This window comes from Patagioenas fasciata, chromosome 5, assembly GCF_037038585.1.
Source record: "Patagioenas fasciata isolate bPatFas1 chromosome 5, bPatFas1.hap1, whole genome shotgun sequence".
In the NCBI taxonomy this organism is placed as follows: domain Eukaryota; kingdom Metazoa; phylum Chordata; class Aves; order Columbiformes; family Columbidae; genus Patagioenas; species Patagioenas fasciata.
In genome coordinates, this window is record NC_092524.1 from 19,194,132 (window position 1) to 19,209,157 (window position 15,026).

The window sequence follows — 15,026 nt, forward strand, 5'->3', positions numbered from 1 at the left end:
GTGCATGTTCTGTCAGTATTTGCTGATTGAAATATGCTGAGTGTGTCTTCCATGTGCAAGTGAAAGAAGCGTGTGTGGACCAGCGAGAGTGTGCCAAATCTAGCATGACCCAAAATAGCCTAAATTTGCACAACTTTTAGTGTGCATTTATTATTTTTTATCCTTTGAAAAACTTAGTGTTGACATGAACTTGCTTTTCAACTCTGTCATGGTTTAACCCTAGCCATCAACTAGGATCGCGTAGCCGCTTGCTCACAGACCCTGCTCTGCCCATTGGTGCCAAGTGGGATTGGGGAGAGAATTGGAAAGAGAAAAGAAAAAAACTCATAGGCTGAGATAAAAACAGTTAAACAGGACAGCAAACAAAGAGAAAATGATAATAATAATTATAATAATAACAACAGAATATACAAAACAAATGTGCACAATTCATTTGCTCACTACCTGTAACACCAATAGCCCATACGTTCCTGAGCAGCAGTATTTCCCCCCTAGCTAACTCCAGATTATATACCAAATATGACATCATATGGTATGGAAAATCCTCTTGGCCACCTTCAATCAACTGTCCTGGCTATGCTCCCTCTGAGTTTTTTGTGCACCTGGTAGAGCATGGGAAGCCAACATTCTTCTGGTACTAAATCCAAAGCACAGCTACTTGAAAGAAAATTCACTCTATCTTGGCCCAAACCTGGACAAACTGCTAGGAAAAAAAAAAAGTGGCTATGCTCTTGGATGTTGCTGGAGGTAGTGCATTGGGGCAGCAGGACCTCATGTGGGACCTCGTGCTCTTGTTGGTGCACCCATATCCTTGGGCCTGAAGACGTCTGTTCCTGCAGCTTTCTCCACCTTGGGACTAGCTCAAGGGGGCGCTCTGGCCCCTATGATGATTTTCCCGTCATTTTGGTGTAGGAAGGATGTGTGCTCACAGACTAGGGGACTTGATTTCTGCTTCTTTGCCTGTTTCTATTCTGATGTTAAGACTGTTATGAGCGCCTACTGCTACAACTTCTTGTTTCATGAGGAAACAAAACTGTGTTGGTCTTCCCAGGCTGTCCTGGGCATTTACCAACAAGGTGGTGGCCTGGGTGAATTGCATGAGTGCTGGAAAACCCCTTAGTATGCCGTGGAGGAAAGGAGGAAGACAAAAATACTGAAAAACCTGAAGAGCACCCAATGTTCCTGATTGAGAAATGCAATAAGAGTCAAACATTGTCCTGTGATGATTTTGACCTGAGGGCCTCTGCGGTTCCCAGGAGAAGAGGTGACCAACAGAAGAGTCTTCAGGCAGGTCCTGGTTCTTGTGGCACTCTGTGCTGGCTGGACCACATGGCTGGGAAGACAGGACACAAGAAAGAGGGGAAACTTGCAGCTTTCAGGCTGCTGGAAACTGATGAGATTTTCTTTTTCCTCTGGATTTCTGAAGCTGAATGTGTTGAGAGACCCGTAAACTCACAGCTGCTGTCAAAATAGCAGCAGCTTCATTGTCCAGAGCAGATAATGTGAGGAGTTACTAGGGCGAAGTGAAGCACTTGGGTATGAAGGCAACCTAAATCAGTAGTACACCAGTGTGCATTTAAAGTACATTGTTGATTTTTGGATGCTCAGTGTGTGAGGTCTCTTTGATAGATGTGTTGCCTACTTTTTATGTCCTCTTTGAATGTGGATGTTAAACACTTCTTAAAAAACAGTCCCTTTAAAGTGTCTTACAGGGTTTCATGTTTATCTCCAAACTGCTGAGTGCCAGACAGACAGCTGTTGTGTTTGGCATATGTTTGCCAGGTTCCATTGTTTATTTTTCGGGTTCTTGGTTAAATACTCTGCTTTGGCTGTGGTAGAAGGTGTCTCATGGCTTCTTACAAAAGCAATTCCTTGCTCATAAAAACTCTGCAGTGTCCCTAGATGATTATCCTGCTGTTCTTCTCAAAGGGGTGTTATTCTTATACGTCTTGTCCTCTTTAGTCTTGACCTTTCTTTTGTTTGCTGTTCTGGAGCAAAGACTGGCGATTTGCTGACTTAGAAGCTCAGATTCCTAGGAAGACCAGCAAGATTGCTTTAACTGTGTCCTTACTGATGTCAGCAAATGTTCTTCCTTTTTGCTTCCTCCTTCCTTGTATTAGGTTGGTACAAAAGTAATTGCAGCTTCAGACTGTGAATTTTAAATCATTATAACTAAGCTCAAACACATCTTTATTAATCAAAATAGGAACCATTACAATCAACATATTTTTTCCAACAAGAAATAAGTTTGTTTATTCCTGTAGCATAAAAATCTGTGGTTCGGGATTTGACAAACTCTTAGAATACATTTTCTTCATCCTGCTGGTTGTGGAAGCATTTTCCCTGCAAAAAGTTGTCGAGATGCTTGAAGAAGTGGTAGTCAATTGGCAAGAGGTCAGGTGAATATGGCAGATGAGGCAAAACTTTGTAGCCGAATTTGTTCAACTTTTGAAGCGTTGGTTGTGCAACATGTGGTTGGGTGTTGTTGTGGAGAAGAATTGGGCCCTTTCTGTTGACCAATGCTGGTTGCAGGTGTTGCAATTTCTGCTGTAGCTCATTGATTTGCTGAGCACACTTCTCACATGTAATGGTTTTGCTGGGATTCAGAAAGCTAGAGTGGATCAGACCAGCAGGAGACCACCAAAACAGTGACCATGACCTTTTTTTGGTGCAAGTTTGGCTTTGAGAAGTGCTTTGGAGGTTCTTCTCGGTACAACCACTGGTTGTCATATACAATCCACTTTTCATCGCACGTCACAATCTGATCGAGAAATGGTTTGCTGTTGTTGCAAGACAACACTTCAAAATGACGATTTCTTTGATTTTTGGTCAGCTCCAGAGGCACCCACTTACTGAGCTTTTTCACCTTTCCAATTTGCTTCAATTGCCGAACAACCGTAGAATGGTCGATGTTGAGTTCTTTGGCAACTTCTTGTGTAGCTGTAAGAGGATCAACTTTGATGATTGCTCTCAAATTGGTCACTGTGAACTTCTGACGGCCGCCACTACACTCCTCATCTTCAAGGCTCTGGTCTCCTTTGTGAAACTTGTTGAACTACCACTGACTGTACGTTCATCAGCAGTTCCTGGGCCAAACGTGTTGCTGATGTTGCAAGTTGTCTCTGCTGCTTTACGAACTCTCATAAGAAAAACACTTGAGTTTGCTTTTTGTCTACCATTATTTCCAATGTCTAAAGTAAATATAAAATAAACAGCAAGTAATCATTAGCAAAAAAAAAAGTGAGAAAAGCACATTAAAATGATGTATAACGTAACCATGTATATTTAAAAATCTATCCAATATGAAACAGCAAATTTCAACAATGCAAAAACTGCAGTTACTTTTGCACCAACCTAATAGCTTTGCTCAGAGAAGAGAAATAGCCAACTGAAATTCTGAGACAAGCAAGGCACTTTTCTTTCTCTCCCATGCAGATGGGGAGACTGGAGCCTTCTCAGCCTTCTCAGCTGATGTGTCTCCCCAGGGCTCCTTCCTTCATCTACTCCACTTTCAGACTCTCCTAAAATACTTGGACCATCTCGTCCGTGGAATTTTTTTAAGTTGTTATTGCATGGCCTGGTTGATACTTGAGCTGCAAAATGCTCATAAACAAGCTGTAAAGTGGTGCTCTGGATTTAGGAAGGAGGAATGCTGCTGCTAGTCCTGGTGCTGAGCTGCTGTGTCACCTTGTGTCACCCAGTGTACTTTGGTCATTCACTTGACAGGAACCCTTGTGGGCCAAGGCGTCCCCTCCTGTAACTATGTACTGGATGTCCACACACTTAATGCAGATAACCCTCATCCAGCCCACTCAGACTTGTAGGTCAATCCAGCCCTTCCGCTAGAGAAAGAGCCAGCTAAGAGTTGATAATCTCACTGTGCTCATGCAAGGATAGCTGTTGGGACGAGGTGCTTCTGTTTAGCACACAAAGGCTCAGGGAACTGCAGTGGGTTGAAGTTGTGGACATCAAAGTTCAGCCAGAAAGTAAATGCACTTTCAGGCATTAATCTAAAGGGAGCTAGAGATGGGTTGTTTAATCACAGAATACACACCTGAGAGGAGCATTGCCTTTGTTTCCATTGCTGGTGCATGTCTTGGGACAAAACACAGGTTGTGCCTGTGTTCAGTGTGCCCAGACCTGTTGCCCTCTCCATTGTTCACTTCCTCAGGCATTTGTATTGAAACAAAACGCTTATGATCTCATGCCAAGGCAAACCTGATGTAATATGTGCCCGCAAAGAGTCACCATCCTCGTGATTTAGTCAAAATGTGCAACACAGAGCTCCTGCAGCCAGAGGTAGTTGTACCGTATCTGCAGTAATGTCTGCCAGAGCGATGTTTAATCTACTTTGAGGTGGATCTGGCTTACATGAGTGCTTTGTTTTGCCTGTCTGAGGCATTTTTGAGCTGGCACTAGAAGTGAGAGGGAGTTTGTAATGGGAACTTTCTTGCTTTTATATTTCCCAGCATCATAGCTCCTGCTTTTCTGAAGTGTGATTGCAGTTCTCTCTTGGAAGATCGGGGGTTGACTTAAAGGGCAGTTAAAACTGGCAGTTTGTGTGCATGTCCCTGTGTGGCTGTGGCAGCCAGGTTGCCCTCCCTTTGAAGGATGGCTTCTGTATATTGATTCCCTTGATCCACATCACAGACCCACTACTTAAATTGTTTGAAAGCAGCTGACTCTGGTTTGAAACTCTTGGGGAGCTTTCTACAATCTCTTGGGTTGACAGACTGAAGGCAGAAGTTATTTTATGTGTGAGGAAGGTGACGTCCAAGCTGGTGACAGTAGCTTCTTGGGTAGCAAATAGAAACGTGGCTTTGTATGGATGTTTTCGTAGTTCAAAGATTTCCCATTTTTGGAAATCTTGTAATTCTTATTCCAGAATGACTGGTTTTGGTCCCTGCCCAAGCACGGTCAATTGGTACATGGTTGAAATTTTTCAGACACTTGAAAAAAATCCTATTCTGCTCCCATGTGACATCAATATACCGATGCTTTCAGGGATTCTGACTTTGGACTGATGCATTGCTCTTGAAAAACCCTCCATAAACCTCTAATTCCCACTTTTTTATTTTCTTACTTTTCAGCTCTAGTTTTAAAGTTTAATTTTGATTGAGCGTGAATCGTTTACCCTTCCCATTTGACATTGTTGATTTGTCGCTAATAAATTGCATGTCAGTTAAAAAAGTGGAACAGCTGATTTCTGCCAGTACAGAATTTGAGGCTGTTGTGTATATGTTATATTTAACACCCTCTTGCTGTGATAAAAGATGATTTCTGCTTTTATAGGACCAGATCCTTGCTGGTGTTACAGCTTTTGAAGTTAGTGGAGATGTGCCAGTTTTTAAACCACTGAGGATAAGGCATGTGGTGCCTTAAATATTTAAACCCCTTTGTCATTTAGAGGTGAACTGTTTTCAAACTCGTCTTATAGGAAGACTAGTGAGATTTTGCAAAGGGAGTTTGACCCCTTTATGGCAAATTTTAAACCTGACAAAAGAGTTGCTTATCTTCGGCTGTTTTTTACTGGGCTCTCCCCAGTTCCCAGGATATGCAAAATACAAGCTAGAAGCTCTTGTTCTAGGTGCTTTTGATGTACCTGTTTGACATCTCTAAAATACACCCACACGTATAAATCCTTTGCTGGGTCACACTGACATAGCTCCATGGAGTTCAATCAAGTCAGACTGACTTTTGTTGTCTTGGATAATGGCCCACAGATAAACGTGTAAGTCAAATCTTTCTGATCTTTTGAGCTGGGTATCAAAGTGGTCGCCCCGAATAAAAGCTGGGAGACGTACTCCAGTGATGCTCCAGGGCTCTTGCTGAAGTGGGAAATGCTCTGCTGTGCCGTAGAGGGGCACTGGCAGCCAGCTCCTTTGGGTGATTTGCTTCCTTCCACGGCTGGGCTAGGAATTGGGCAGCCTTGCTGCCGACTGTATTGAGCCGTGCAGAGACTGGCACTGTGCATCAGGCTGCCCAGGACGCGCAAGTGGGCCACCTCCAGGCCTCAGTGCTGGGCGGACCTCTGGATTTGCACACCCTGATATGTCCATGCCTCCAGGAAAGCTTGCTGTGCACACTTCAGTGCCCATGTGGGTAACTCCACGGGAGGGATTGTTTTTTGCAGCTTCTCATCTATGGAGGAATTTGGAAAAGGGAGACTGTAAAATGTTCCTCTGTTTAGCCTCATGGGAGAGCTCTATATTTAGTCACTGGTAATCTCTTTTGTGGCTCTGTGCCTCTAATCCCCTGCTCTCATATCCTCTCTGGAGAAGATGAGAGGTGGTGAAATCAGCACAGCTGACGTGGTGGGCTGGCAGGATTACGGCACATCTCCCCTCCTTTTCCTGTAGGGCTGGCATTGAAATTTCTTTGCTGGCCCACAGTGCCACAGCTGTGCTCTGTGTGTGTGCATATGAAAACCCTGGTAAGGGAGCATGGGTTGGTTTTCCAAGGCAATAAGGTATATAATTGTGGGACTGCTTTTGCCATGGCCTGGGAACTTGCCTTGAGTAAGTTAAGATGAGGAATTGCTGCAGGAGCAGGGATGGGAGGAGTAAAAATAGTACTTGTATTTCAAACATAAAAAAGAGGAGACTGTTTCCCTCTGGATGTGTGATTTATAAATGCTTCTTTTCCCCATCCTTTTGGAAAATAGCAGGTCAAAGGCACTTTTATTTTTAATCAAGTCAGTGTTTTCTGTTGCAAAGGGTTGACATATACTACAGGGTGAAAACCCCTCCGTTTCTGAAAATTGAGGCTTTTCGAGCATTTGCATCCTAAGTTCCTCCTTTTAGTCTTAGCTGGGCTGTTTCATGGCTTTGGGATGGGGGGAGCTATGAAATACTGCGTTTCATTAGGCAAGAACATTTCACTGATAATCCCTGCTCTCTAGTGCAGAGGATGCACAAAGCTGCATTGCTCTGGGGGTCCATCCCATCCCTTGTACCTCACGCAGGACCAGTTTAGTGCCAAAGCTACTTTTGAAGGTTTGGAAAGGCTGGTGAGGTGAAGAATCACCTAACCACAGGGAAGCTGCCTCCTTGACTCTCACGTTTGCTGTTTATTTATTTTGCTTTTGTCAGAGAACTCCAAAGCAGCAACTCAGATGTTTTCCTCTCTTGATTTTTGCTCTGTTGTCTCTCTTTGTTTGTTTGTGGGGACATTGACAGTGTCTAAAGGACTAGGCTGGCAGAAGGAAAGCAGCTTATGCCTCTTAATGCTCAGGTCCTCTGCTGCCCTCTGAAGCTATACCCCGCTGACTAGGGGCAATGCCAGGCTGGAAGAGAGCTGCAGCTCTCTGTTTTGGGATGAATAGAGTTGTGTGCTCCTGGCTGGGGCTGTTCTGGTGGGGCTGTTCTGGTGGGGCTTGTGACTTTTTCTGAATATTCTGTTTTTGGGGCCAAAATGGGTCTTTCCCTCCAGATCAGGTGATGCTGGCACTGGTGCCAAGCCTCGGATATGCCAAACTGTCAAGCCTAGCAGGTTTTCCCCATCCCCTGGGCTGCCTCTCCTGTAACCCCCAAGGTCAGAGGTGTGCCCCAAGTCCCTTCACCTGGCTGTCCCAGTGTTACTTCAGGCCATCTCCTCTGACTGACTCTTTCACTCTTTTCTTCGGGCAGGAAAAAGCTGACACTGCTGAGGGAGATGCTGGCAGGCTGCGGTGCAGGTACCTGCCAGGTCATTGTCACCACTCCCATGGAGATGCTCAAAATCCAGCTGCAGGATGCGGGGCGAATTGGTATGTGGTTTTCTCTTCCCTGTGCACTGGGCAGGCAGAGGGGAAAGCGCTAGGTCTGGGCTATCAAGGGAGAGGGGGCAGGAATGAACAGAGAAAACCCTTTTTCTTCTTGCTCTCGCAGGTCAGAGGTATCTCAGGTTGTAGCAGAAGTTTCTCCTCTTCTTCCTAGCTCATTTTCCCCCACCCTCACCTGGCTTTTGCCCTGGTTTTGGATAGGATAGAATTATTATTTTTTTTCCTAATATTTTTTCTTCCCTTGATGTCCTGTTAAACTGTTTTTATCTCAACCTACAAGTTTTACTTTTTTTCCATCCTCCTCCTCATCCCACTGTGGGAGGGGGCATGTTGAGTGAGTGGCTTCATGGTGCTTAGTTGCCAGCTGGGGTTAAACCACAACATGTTACAGAGGCCCTTGCAGCTGCGAAAGGTGATGATTTTTTTTGCTCAAAGCAATAGGCTTGGCAAGTGAAGTGGGAAATGCTGCTGGTAGACAGACAGGAGAGATGACTGCATGGTCAACTTGGGCGTGATTAAAACTTGTTAGTTACTGTACACCCAAGAAGGAATTGGCATCCTTCAGTGCTCTTCTGTGGTGCTTCCTCCATCTCTGTTTTCTGATACCTATTCTCTCTCTTCTACCTGCCTGTAGCATCTCCCTAAAAGGTTCTCAAGGGGATGTGTCCTTTCCAAATGACTTACCTCCCTTCTTACTCTCCTTTTTTTGCCTCCTGATAAAAACAGCAGTTGTCTTGGCTGAACAGTAGATAAAATTCTCCCACCCTGCTGGATTTGGAAGAGCTTTGGGGTCAGGCTCTTGGGATTGTGGGCAGGAGCTGGCAAGCAGAAGCAGGAGGGAGTGTGAGCCTTTTGTCTGAAACACTGTGGGGCATACCTAGGAGGAATGGACACCAGAGTCTGTCATGGAGGGAAAGAGCAGTTTGCTGTCACCTTAATCTCTTCCAGAGGTCAGCCCGGGGTATGGTCTCATTCCCCAGGAGCCCTGCATGACACTGTTAGGTACCATATTTGTGGCCCTTCCTGGAATGTGGACTGATTGGTTCTGTAATCTCTCCTTTGATGTGGTATTCCTGAATAATCACAGATTTACTTTTGCTTTCCTCTGTTTACTGTTTTTAATGCAGATTTTATCCTCTTTGTGCATAGTATTTTAAAATGTTTGAGGGAATTAAGCTACGGTTTGAGGGTTCAGAAGAGGTTTTTGCTGCTCTGAACAGCCTGTTCTTTGTGTGGCAAGAGACCTGTGGTGTGCCAGTAGCAACCAGAGGATTGCCTCCATCTTCTGGCCAAAGAGCAGAAATACATCAGTTTGGAAAGGTTGGGGGAAATCAGGTTGCATTCATAAATGTGACTGAGGAGCTCCGCAGTTTAATGATTGCTTTCAATGGAAGGAAACAAAGAACAGAACTGTTGAACCTCTTTCATATATGAATATCTTTAGCTTGTCCTATGGGCAGCTCAGGGATGGAGCTGGAAGCAGGCACGTCACCTGCCTGCCCACAGTAGCTCCTTCTCTCTATACCGCAGAGGTCATGCCCAACAGGCTGCTCCTGCTTAGGTAAAACCACTCAATAGGAGAGTTCAGCAGACAGTGGTGTGGTGTGGTGTGGCAGCTGCCAGCTCTGAGACTGGGATAAGCTGGGTTGTCTCAGGCTGAGGGAGATGGACAGACTGGAAGCAACAGCTTGCAGGGCACCTGGCTGGCCTTAGTCTGCATGTTTCAATGCACCTTGGAGATCTGCCTCTTCCTCCTTGTCCTGTGGCACCGGGCAGCAAGAGACTTTTGTTGAGTGTCCTGCAGACCAGTGCTCTCTCTGCTCCTCTCCAGCGGCACAGAAGAAGCTGATGGCAGCACAGACCCAGCTCTCCTCTTCCTCTGCGGCGGGGTCAGCGGAGCCAGTGGTGGAAACGCGCACCACAGCAACACAGATAACAAGGGAGCTGCTGAGGACCAAAGGCATCACAGGACTCTACAAGGGCCTGGGAGCCACGCTACTAAGGTAAGATGGCATGGGCTTGCGTGCAGGGCACCAGTGTTCCAAATCTTGAATCTAAAGCACCAGCCATCTAGGAAACGGGTCTGCAAAGGTGGTGTTGGCTTTGGGATGTGTGGCTTTGTTTTGGTTTGGTTTACATGCACAGGTTTTATGCATTGAAGAAGGGAAGGTCAGGGAAGCAAGGAAGGCTACCTTATTGTCACTGAGAGATTTAATTCTACTTCTTTCTGTGGAAGATTTTTGTCTCTCTATTGGTCCGTATTTTAATGCTGTAGAGAAGTCCTTGTGAGCTAGCAAAGCAAAACTGTCAGCCTGAGTCTCCAGAGTGTGAATGGGTTCTGGGCCATGGAGCACATTGCATCCAAGGACCAGTGCCTGCTCTGACACACTTTATCTGGGGTTTCAGTGAGTGACTCTCCTCTATCTTTAACAGAGGCGGAGCTAAAGCAATGTCCGATGAGATGTGGGGACAGGACACAAACCTCTTGTAATTAACGAAAGTGGACAAAAGATTGACCTCTGAATGTGCTGGGGTCTTCAGTTTGCATATTGAAAAATCAGGGGGAAGCCACTGACTCTGCAAGGCTGCATGCCTCCTGTGGACCCATTGTGCTTTGTGCAGTCAGTTTTGTCCCTGCTGAGTTTCAGCTTATGTCTGCATTGCAATCACAGAACTGGGATATCTGCATTGCACTTGGGGCTGTGCTGCCAATGTGTAATGCTGGCAGCCACTGCTATGCTCAGTTTGCTGGTGTTGCACTCTGGCTTGGCTCATCCTTGTTCTTTTTTCTTCCCCTTCATTCCTTCCCACTGCAGGGATGTCCCGTTCTCCATTGTTTACTTCCCTCTGTTTGCAAACCTGAACAAGCTGGGCCAGAAAGACCCTAATGTCAAGGCTCCATTCTATGTGTCCTTCCTCTCCGGATGTGTGGCTGGCAGTACGGCTGCGGTGGCTGTCAATCCTTGCGATGGTGAGTCCCGAGTAACCTGTGCTGGTGGCCTGCTGCCAAGTGGCAGGAGTCAGAGGCCCACAAGTGGGCTAGGTGAGGAGGAGGGTGACAGTGGTGGCCTCTTCAGAGCACGAGCACACAGTGGGAGAGCTCTGCTGTCTGAGCTGCTGCCAGTTTAGGTGATATTTCCTTCAGCTGAACTATACCTTTGGCCACAGCTTACACAGAGGTTTGCAGTACTCACTAGGTAAGTCAGGAGGAGGGCATCATTCATTTTAGTCATTCTTCACAGGAATGACTATGAATATTCCCCTGGAAAGACACGTTACCATGTGGAGTGATATCTGGGCCTTTTCTTGTGCTCCACAGCACCCACCTAAAATACCACCTTGGTTTCTCTGCTTTGAAAAACATCAGAAAGTAACTTCTCTGTCCCAAATATTGCACATGCTCCAAGGTGTGAAGAAGTATAAGACCAGCATTGTATATTTTAGATACTTGTTCCAGAAGGAGCTGAGTATTTGAAAATCAGTTTCTACTTTGCCGAAAGATATCTGAATTTGAAAGGGTTTAAAGCTTAAGTCAGCCTTGGAAATGGTGGTCACAGTGGGGGAAGGAGGTTGGTTTTTGGGTGGCTCTCTTTTTCTTTTATTAATTTTTAAAGGAATAGGTTTGTTTTCCCATTTTGCTGATTAAATATATGAAAATGGTCTGTGTTCTTGGTGATCTTGTTTTGTCTGTGTTTCGAAGACATTACTCTCAAGGTGGTTTTTGCCTGCTGAAGAACATGCTACATTCCCAGCGCTCACCACTGTCTCTCTCTTTCTCCCCAGTGATCAAAACACGGCTGCAGTCCTTGCAGAGAGGAGTGAATGAGGACACCTACTCAGGAATCCTGGACTGCACCAAGTAAGGCTCCTTATGAAGCAGGCACCACGTCAGATGTACGGCATCTGCTGCTGCCCACTGCCAGCCAGTCAGTGCAGCTTCTGAACACAACCAGTAGCTTCTCTGTTGCAGGTTCTCTCCGAACCTGTGCTTTTATCTACTTGTCTATGTGGATAGATACATACATATATGACCAGATATATACTGCTCGTATATATAGCTATGTAAAAGAGAACAACTTCCTACTTTGAGCAAGATAAAGATAGCATTTATATTTAGATGCTTCTGTGCAAACCCCTGCAGTCAAAACACCAAGATTTGATTTATGCAAAGGGAGGCAATGTGGTGGTTGTTTCTCCCAGGGCCCTGTTGCCTGCAAATCCTACAGCATTAAGTCTCGTATTCCTCCTGGGACTGCTCTGAACAGCGACTGTGGGAGTGCTGTCAGAGATGGGCCGTCCCTGCCCACTCTCTCCTCTGACCCTTTGCTAAACTGTGGTCTAGCTGCGCTTCAAAACACAAGCACTTTTGTATTGCTGTTGTGGCCAGAGTCTCTTGCCAACTGGATCTGCCCCTGTGCTTGCCTGGATTTAGTCTCTGTAGTGAGGCAGAAAGCCAGGGCATGGCCAGAGGCTCTCCTGGTATGGTGGAGGGGTGGAATGGACACTTACCTGTCTGTGCCATTTCTCCCCAGGAAGATCTGGCAGAAGGAAGGGCCCATGGCCTTCCTGAAAGGGGCCTACTGCCGAGCCCTGGTCATCGCTCCTCTCTTCGGCATCGCTCAAGTCGTCTACTTCATTGGCATTGCAGAGTTCCTGCTGGACATGCTCCCCAAGCACCGGGCCTAGCCCTGGTGCACCTGTGTGCACCCTCCCGCCCTCTGCAGCACTGAATTCATCCCTGTGTTTGTCATCTGTGTCAATAGATGTCAGAGCAACAGCACAAAGGGTTTGCATAGGGATGCCATGGGGATGTGATCTACAGACATGCAAATGCAGAGAGGGAGAGAGTCCCTTTTCTGTCTCAGTCTGGAACCTGTCCCCTCCTACTCCTTCCATGGATGACACCTGATTTTGCCCTTTTTTTTGTTTTTCTTTTCTTTGCAGGGGTTGGTTTTTTTTGTTTGGTTGGTTTTGGTTTGGTTTTTGTTTGTTTTTAGATTGTCATTCTTAGGGACTGGTAAGCACAGACTGGGCTTGCAGACCCAGAAGTCTCCTCCCAGCCCTGGGGAAGAAGAAGGATGGGAAGGAAATAACCTGAATCCTCATCCACTGCAGTCTCCCTCTTTCTTCCTGGAGTTGCTGGCTGTCTGAGGAGGAGATGGAGGGGAAGCTGTGTCCTCTCAGCCCCTCCTTGGTTCTGCTGGCCCCAGGTTGAGAGCAGGCACTGCATAAAGGGGCCTCATCTCATGGCCGCTGGAGACATAGCAGGGGGGATGCTGGATCTGGCAAGTTCCTTGGCCTGGAAACCTTCACCCCTCCCTTCTCACTTTCTCAAAAATGAGTTGGGCTTAAATGGACAACTTGGAGATCAGAGGAAAGGAAAGGAGATCGTTACTGTTGATTTTGTAATTAAATTTTAAAGCAAAGGGATGTCACTTCTAACCAGGTGTCACAGGCACATGCAGGTGAGGTGCAGAGACAAGATGTCTGCTCTGTAGGGAACATGTCTGTGGGATCACATGAATGTCCAAAAGCTCTTCACTGCTTGGTGACAGGCAGGAGAAGGAGAGGAACTTGGGATCAAGTTATTTTTGTTCAGGGTTTGGTTGGTTGGTTTTGTGTTATTGTTTGATGGTGGGGTTTTTTTTGTGTGTTTTTATTTTGTGGTTTTGTTTGTTTGTTGGGTTTTTTTAAAAATACAGAGGTTGTGGGAAGGGAAAACCCAATCAACAAAAAAACACTTACATTCCTTCAGCCTGCCCACCGCTGGGATGGTAAGCCAGTGCTTGCAGGTGTAGTTTAGCCGATATTTTTTTTTTCTCTTTTTTTTTTTTTCCTCTCTAGCCTGGCCCGAGGTGCATGAAAGGAGCTGCCTGCTCCACTTCTGCAGTGCCCAACCTCAGGGAGCCACGCTAGAAATACTACACCTGTGTGTTTGCCTTGCAAGGTGAAAACAATGTTGAGTTGTGCTTAGATGTTTGACTTTTTTACTTGGGTGTGTTTGTGAGACAGCCGGTGTTTAAGAGGCAGAGGGTTCCCACCCCGTGTGAGGAGGTGTTTCCATGTACATGGTTACGAGGTAGGGTCCTCTGGAGCACAAAAACTCATAATTCCACTCTCCTCTGGGGTGGTGATCATTGTCGGGTGGCAGGGGGCAAATCCACACCTACAACCCACTGTCAAAGGGACACCGCCCCAGCTAACATCCCTTGTCAGAGGACTTCCTTGTTCAGTACTCTCTTGGGCTGTGTAATTAATTCTAGTTTAAGTGATCTTAAGTGTGAGATCTGGCAACCCAGCACGATCTTCTCCGTTATTTATTCCATTTGGTGCAAACCACCCACCTTTGCTGTTTAAATTAAACTGGTCAAATTCACTTTTCATTCCTTCTTCTTTTCGCTTTGGTCTCCGGGTGCTTCCTTGGTATTTGTGTTTCAAAAGTATATTTAAATTCATTTAAAAAATTTTCCCTGTTTTTAATGTTTAAAAGAGAACCACCTCTGTTGTAACGTTCTTGGGTTAGTTTTTTGCAAAACCTGTATGTTGAGGACCTTCTTCTCTGATGCATCCTTTTTCTCTTCAAAAACATTGTTCTGTGGTTGGTTTGTTACATGTTACTTTGCATATGTGAATGTTTTTCTTTATTTTTCTTTTTTTCTTAATGACTTCTCTGTGAATCTGGGAAGGAATATGTGCAAAGACGATGTGATGATAGATGTCTGTGCTGTGCGTAGTGCTGTGATGCTGCTCTTGGTCTGGATTTCCCTCGGGGGGATTAAAACAGATTTTTTTTTTTTTTTAAGCTGCCCCATTCCTTGCTGCTTTGTGATTTACAAGGAGGGTCTCCAAAACCAACCTTGCCAATAAAAGTAGTGGGGTTTCTGCTTGCCCTTCTGCCTGCAGGAATTGCCCCCTGAAACTGAGTAACTTGCAGGTGCAGGTTGATACTGTGGGTTTGCATCTGGAGAAGAATTTGGTGCAGTCAATGTCTCTCCTTGTCCTTTTGGATGCTTTTAAGAACTTCTTTGTAAAACTGACTTTTCCTCCTGAAGTCTCCAGCTCTTCTTCCACCATGTTGGAGCTGGTGGCATGAAGAGGACTGCTTTTTGGCTGCTCGGACATTTCCCTGAGTCAAGAAGACGGGGGGAGGTGGGAGGGGATAGTGACCATGGCCCTGCAGGACCCCCCCAAAGCAGGCAGGATGCTGCTGGCCAAAAAAAGTAAGAGTTTAAAACAGAATTCCTATAAATTAATCACTGATCAA

General features: G+C 45.8%; 1 protein-coding gene across 6 annotated transcripts in view; it reads left to right on the plus strand.

Annotated features, from left to right (window-relative positions):
• SLC25A22 (solute carrier family 25 member 22) overlaps window positions 1-14,689 on the plus strand; it is a 52,158-nt gene extending 37,469 nt beyond the window's left edge. For all 6 annotated transcript variants that reach the window (XM_065838802.2, XM_065838803.2, XM_071809037.1 and 3 more), the window contains 5 exons: window positions 7,629-7,747; window positions 9,594-9,765; window positions 10,579-10,733; window positions 11,546-11,621; window positions 12,295-14,689. In XM_065838802.2, the coding sequence (XP_065694874.1) occupies window positions 7,629-7,747; window positions 9,594-9,765; window positions 10,579-10,733; window positions 11,546-11,621; window positions 12,295-12,448 (676 nt within the window). In that variant the 3' untranslated portion in view covers window positions 12,449-14,689. The remainder of the gene's footprint in view (window positions 1-7,628; window positions 7,748-9,593; window positions 9,766-10,578; window positions 10,734-11,545; window positions 11,622-12,294) is intronic.
• The last annotated feature ends 337 nt before the right edge of the window (window positions 14,690-15,026 follow it).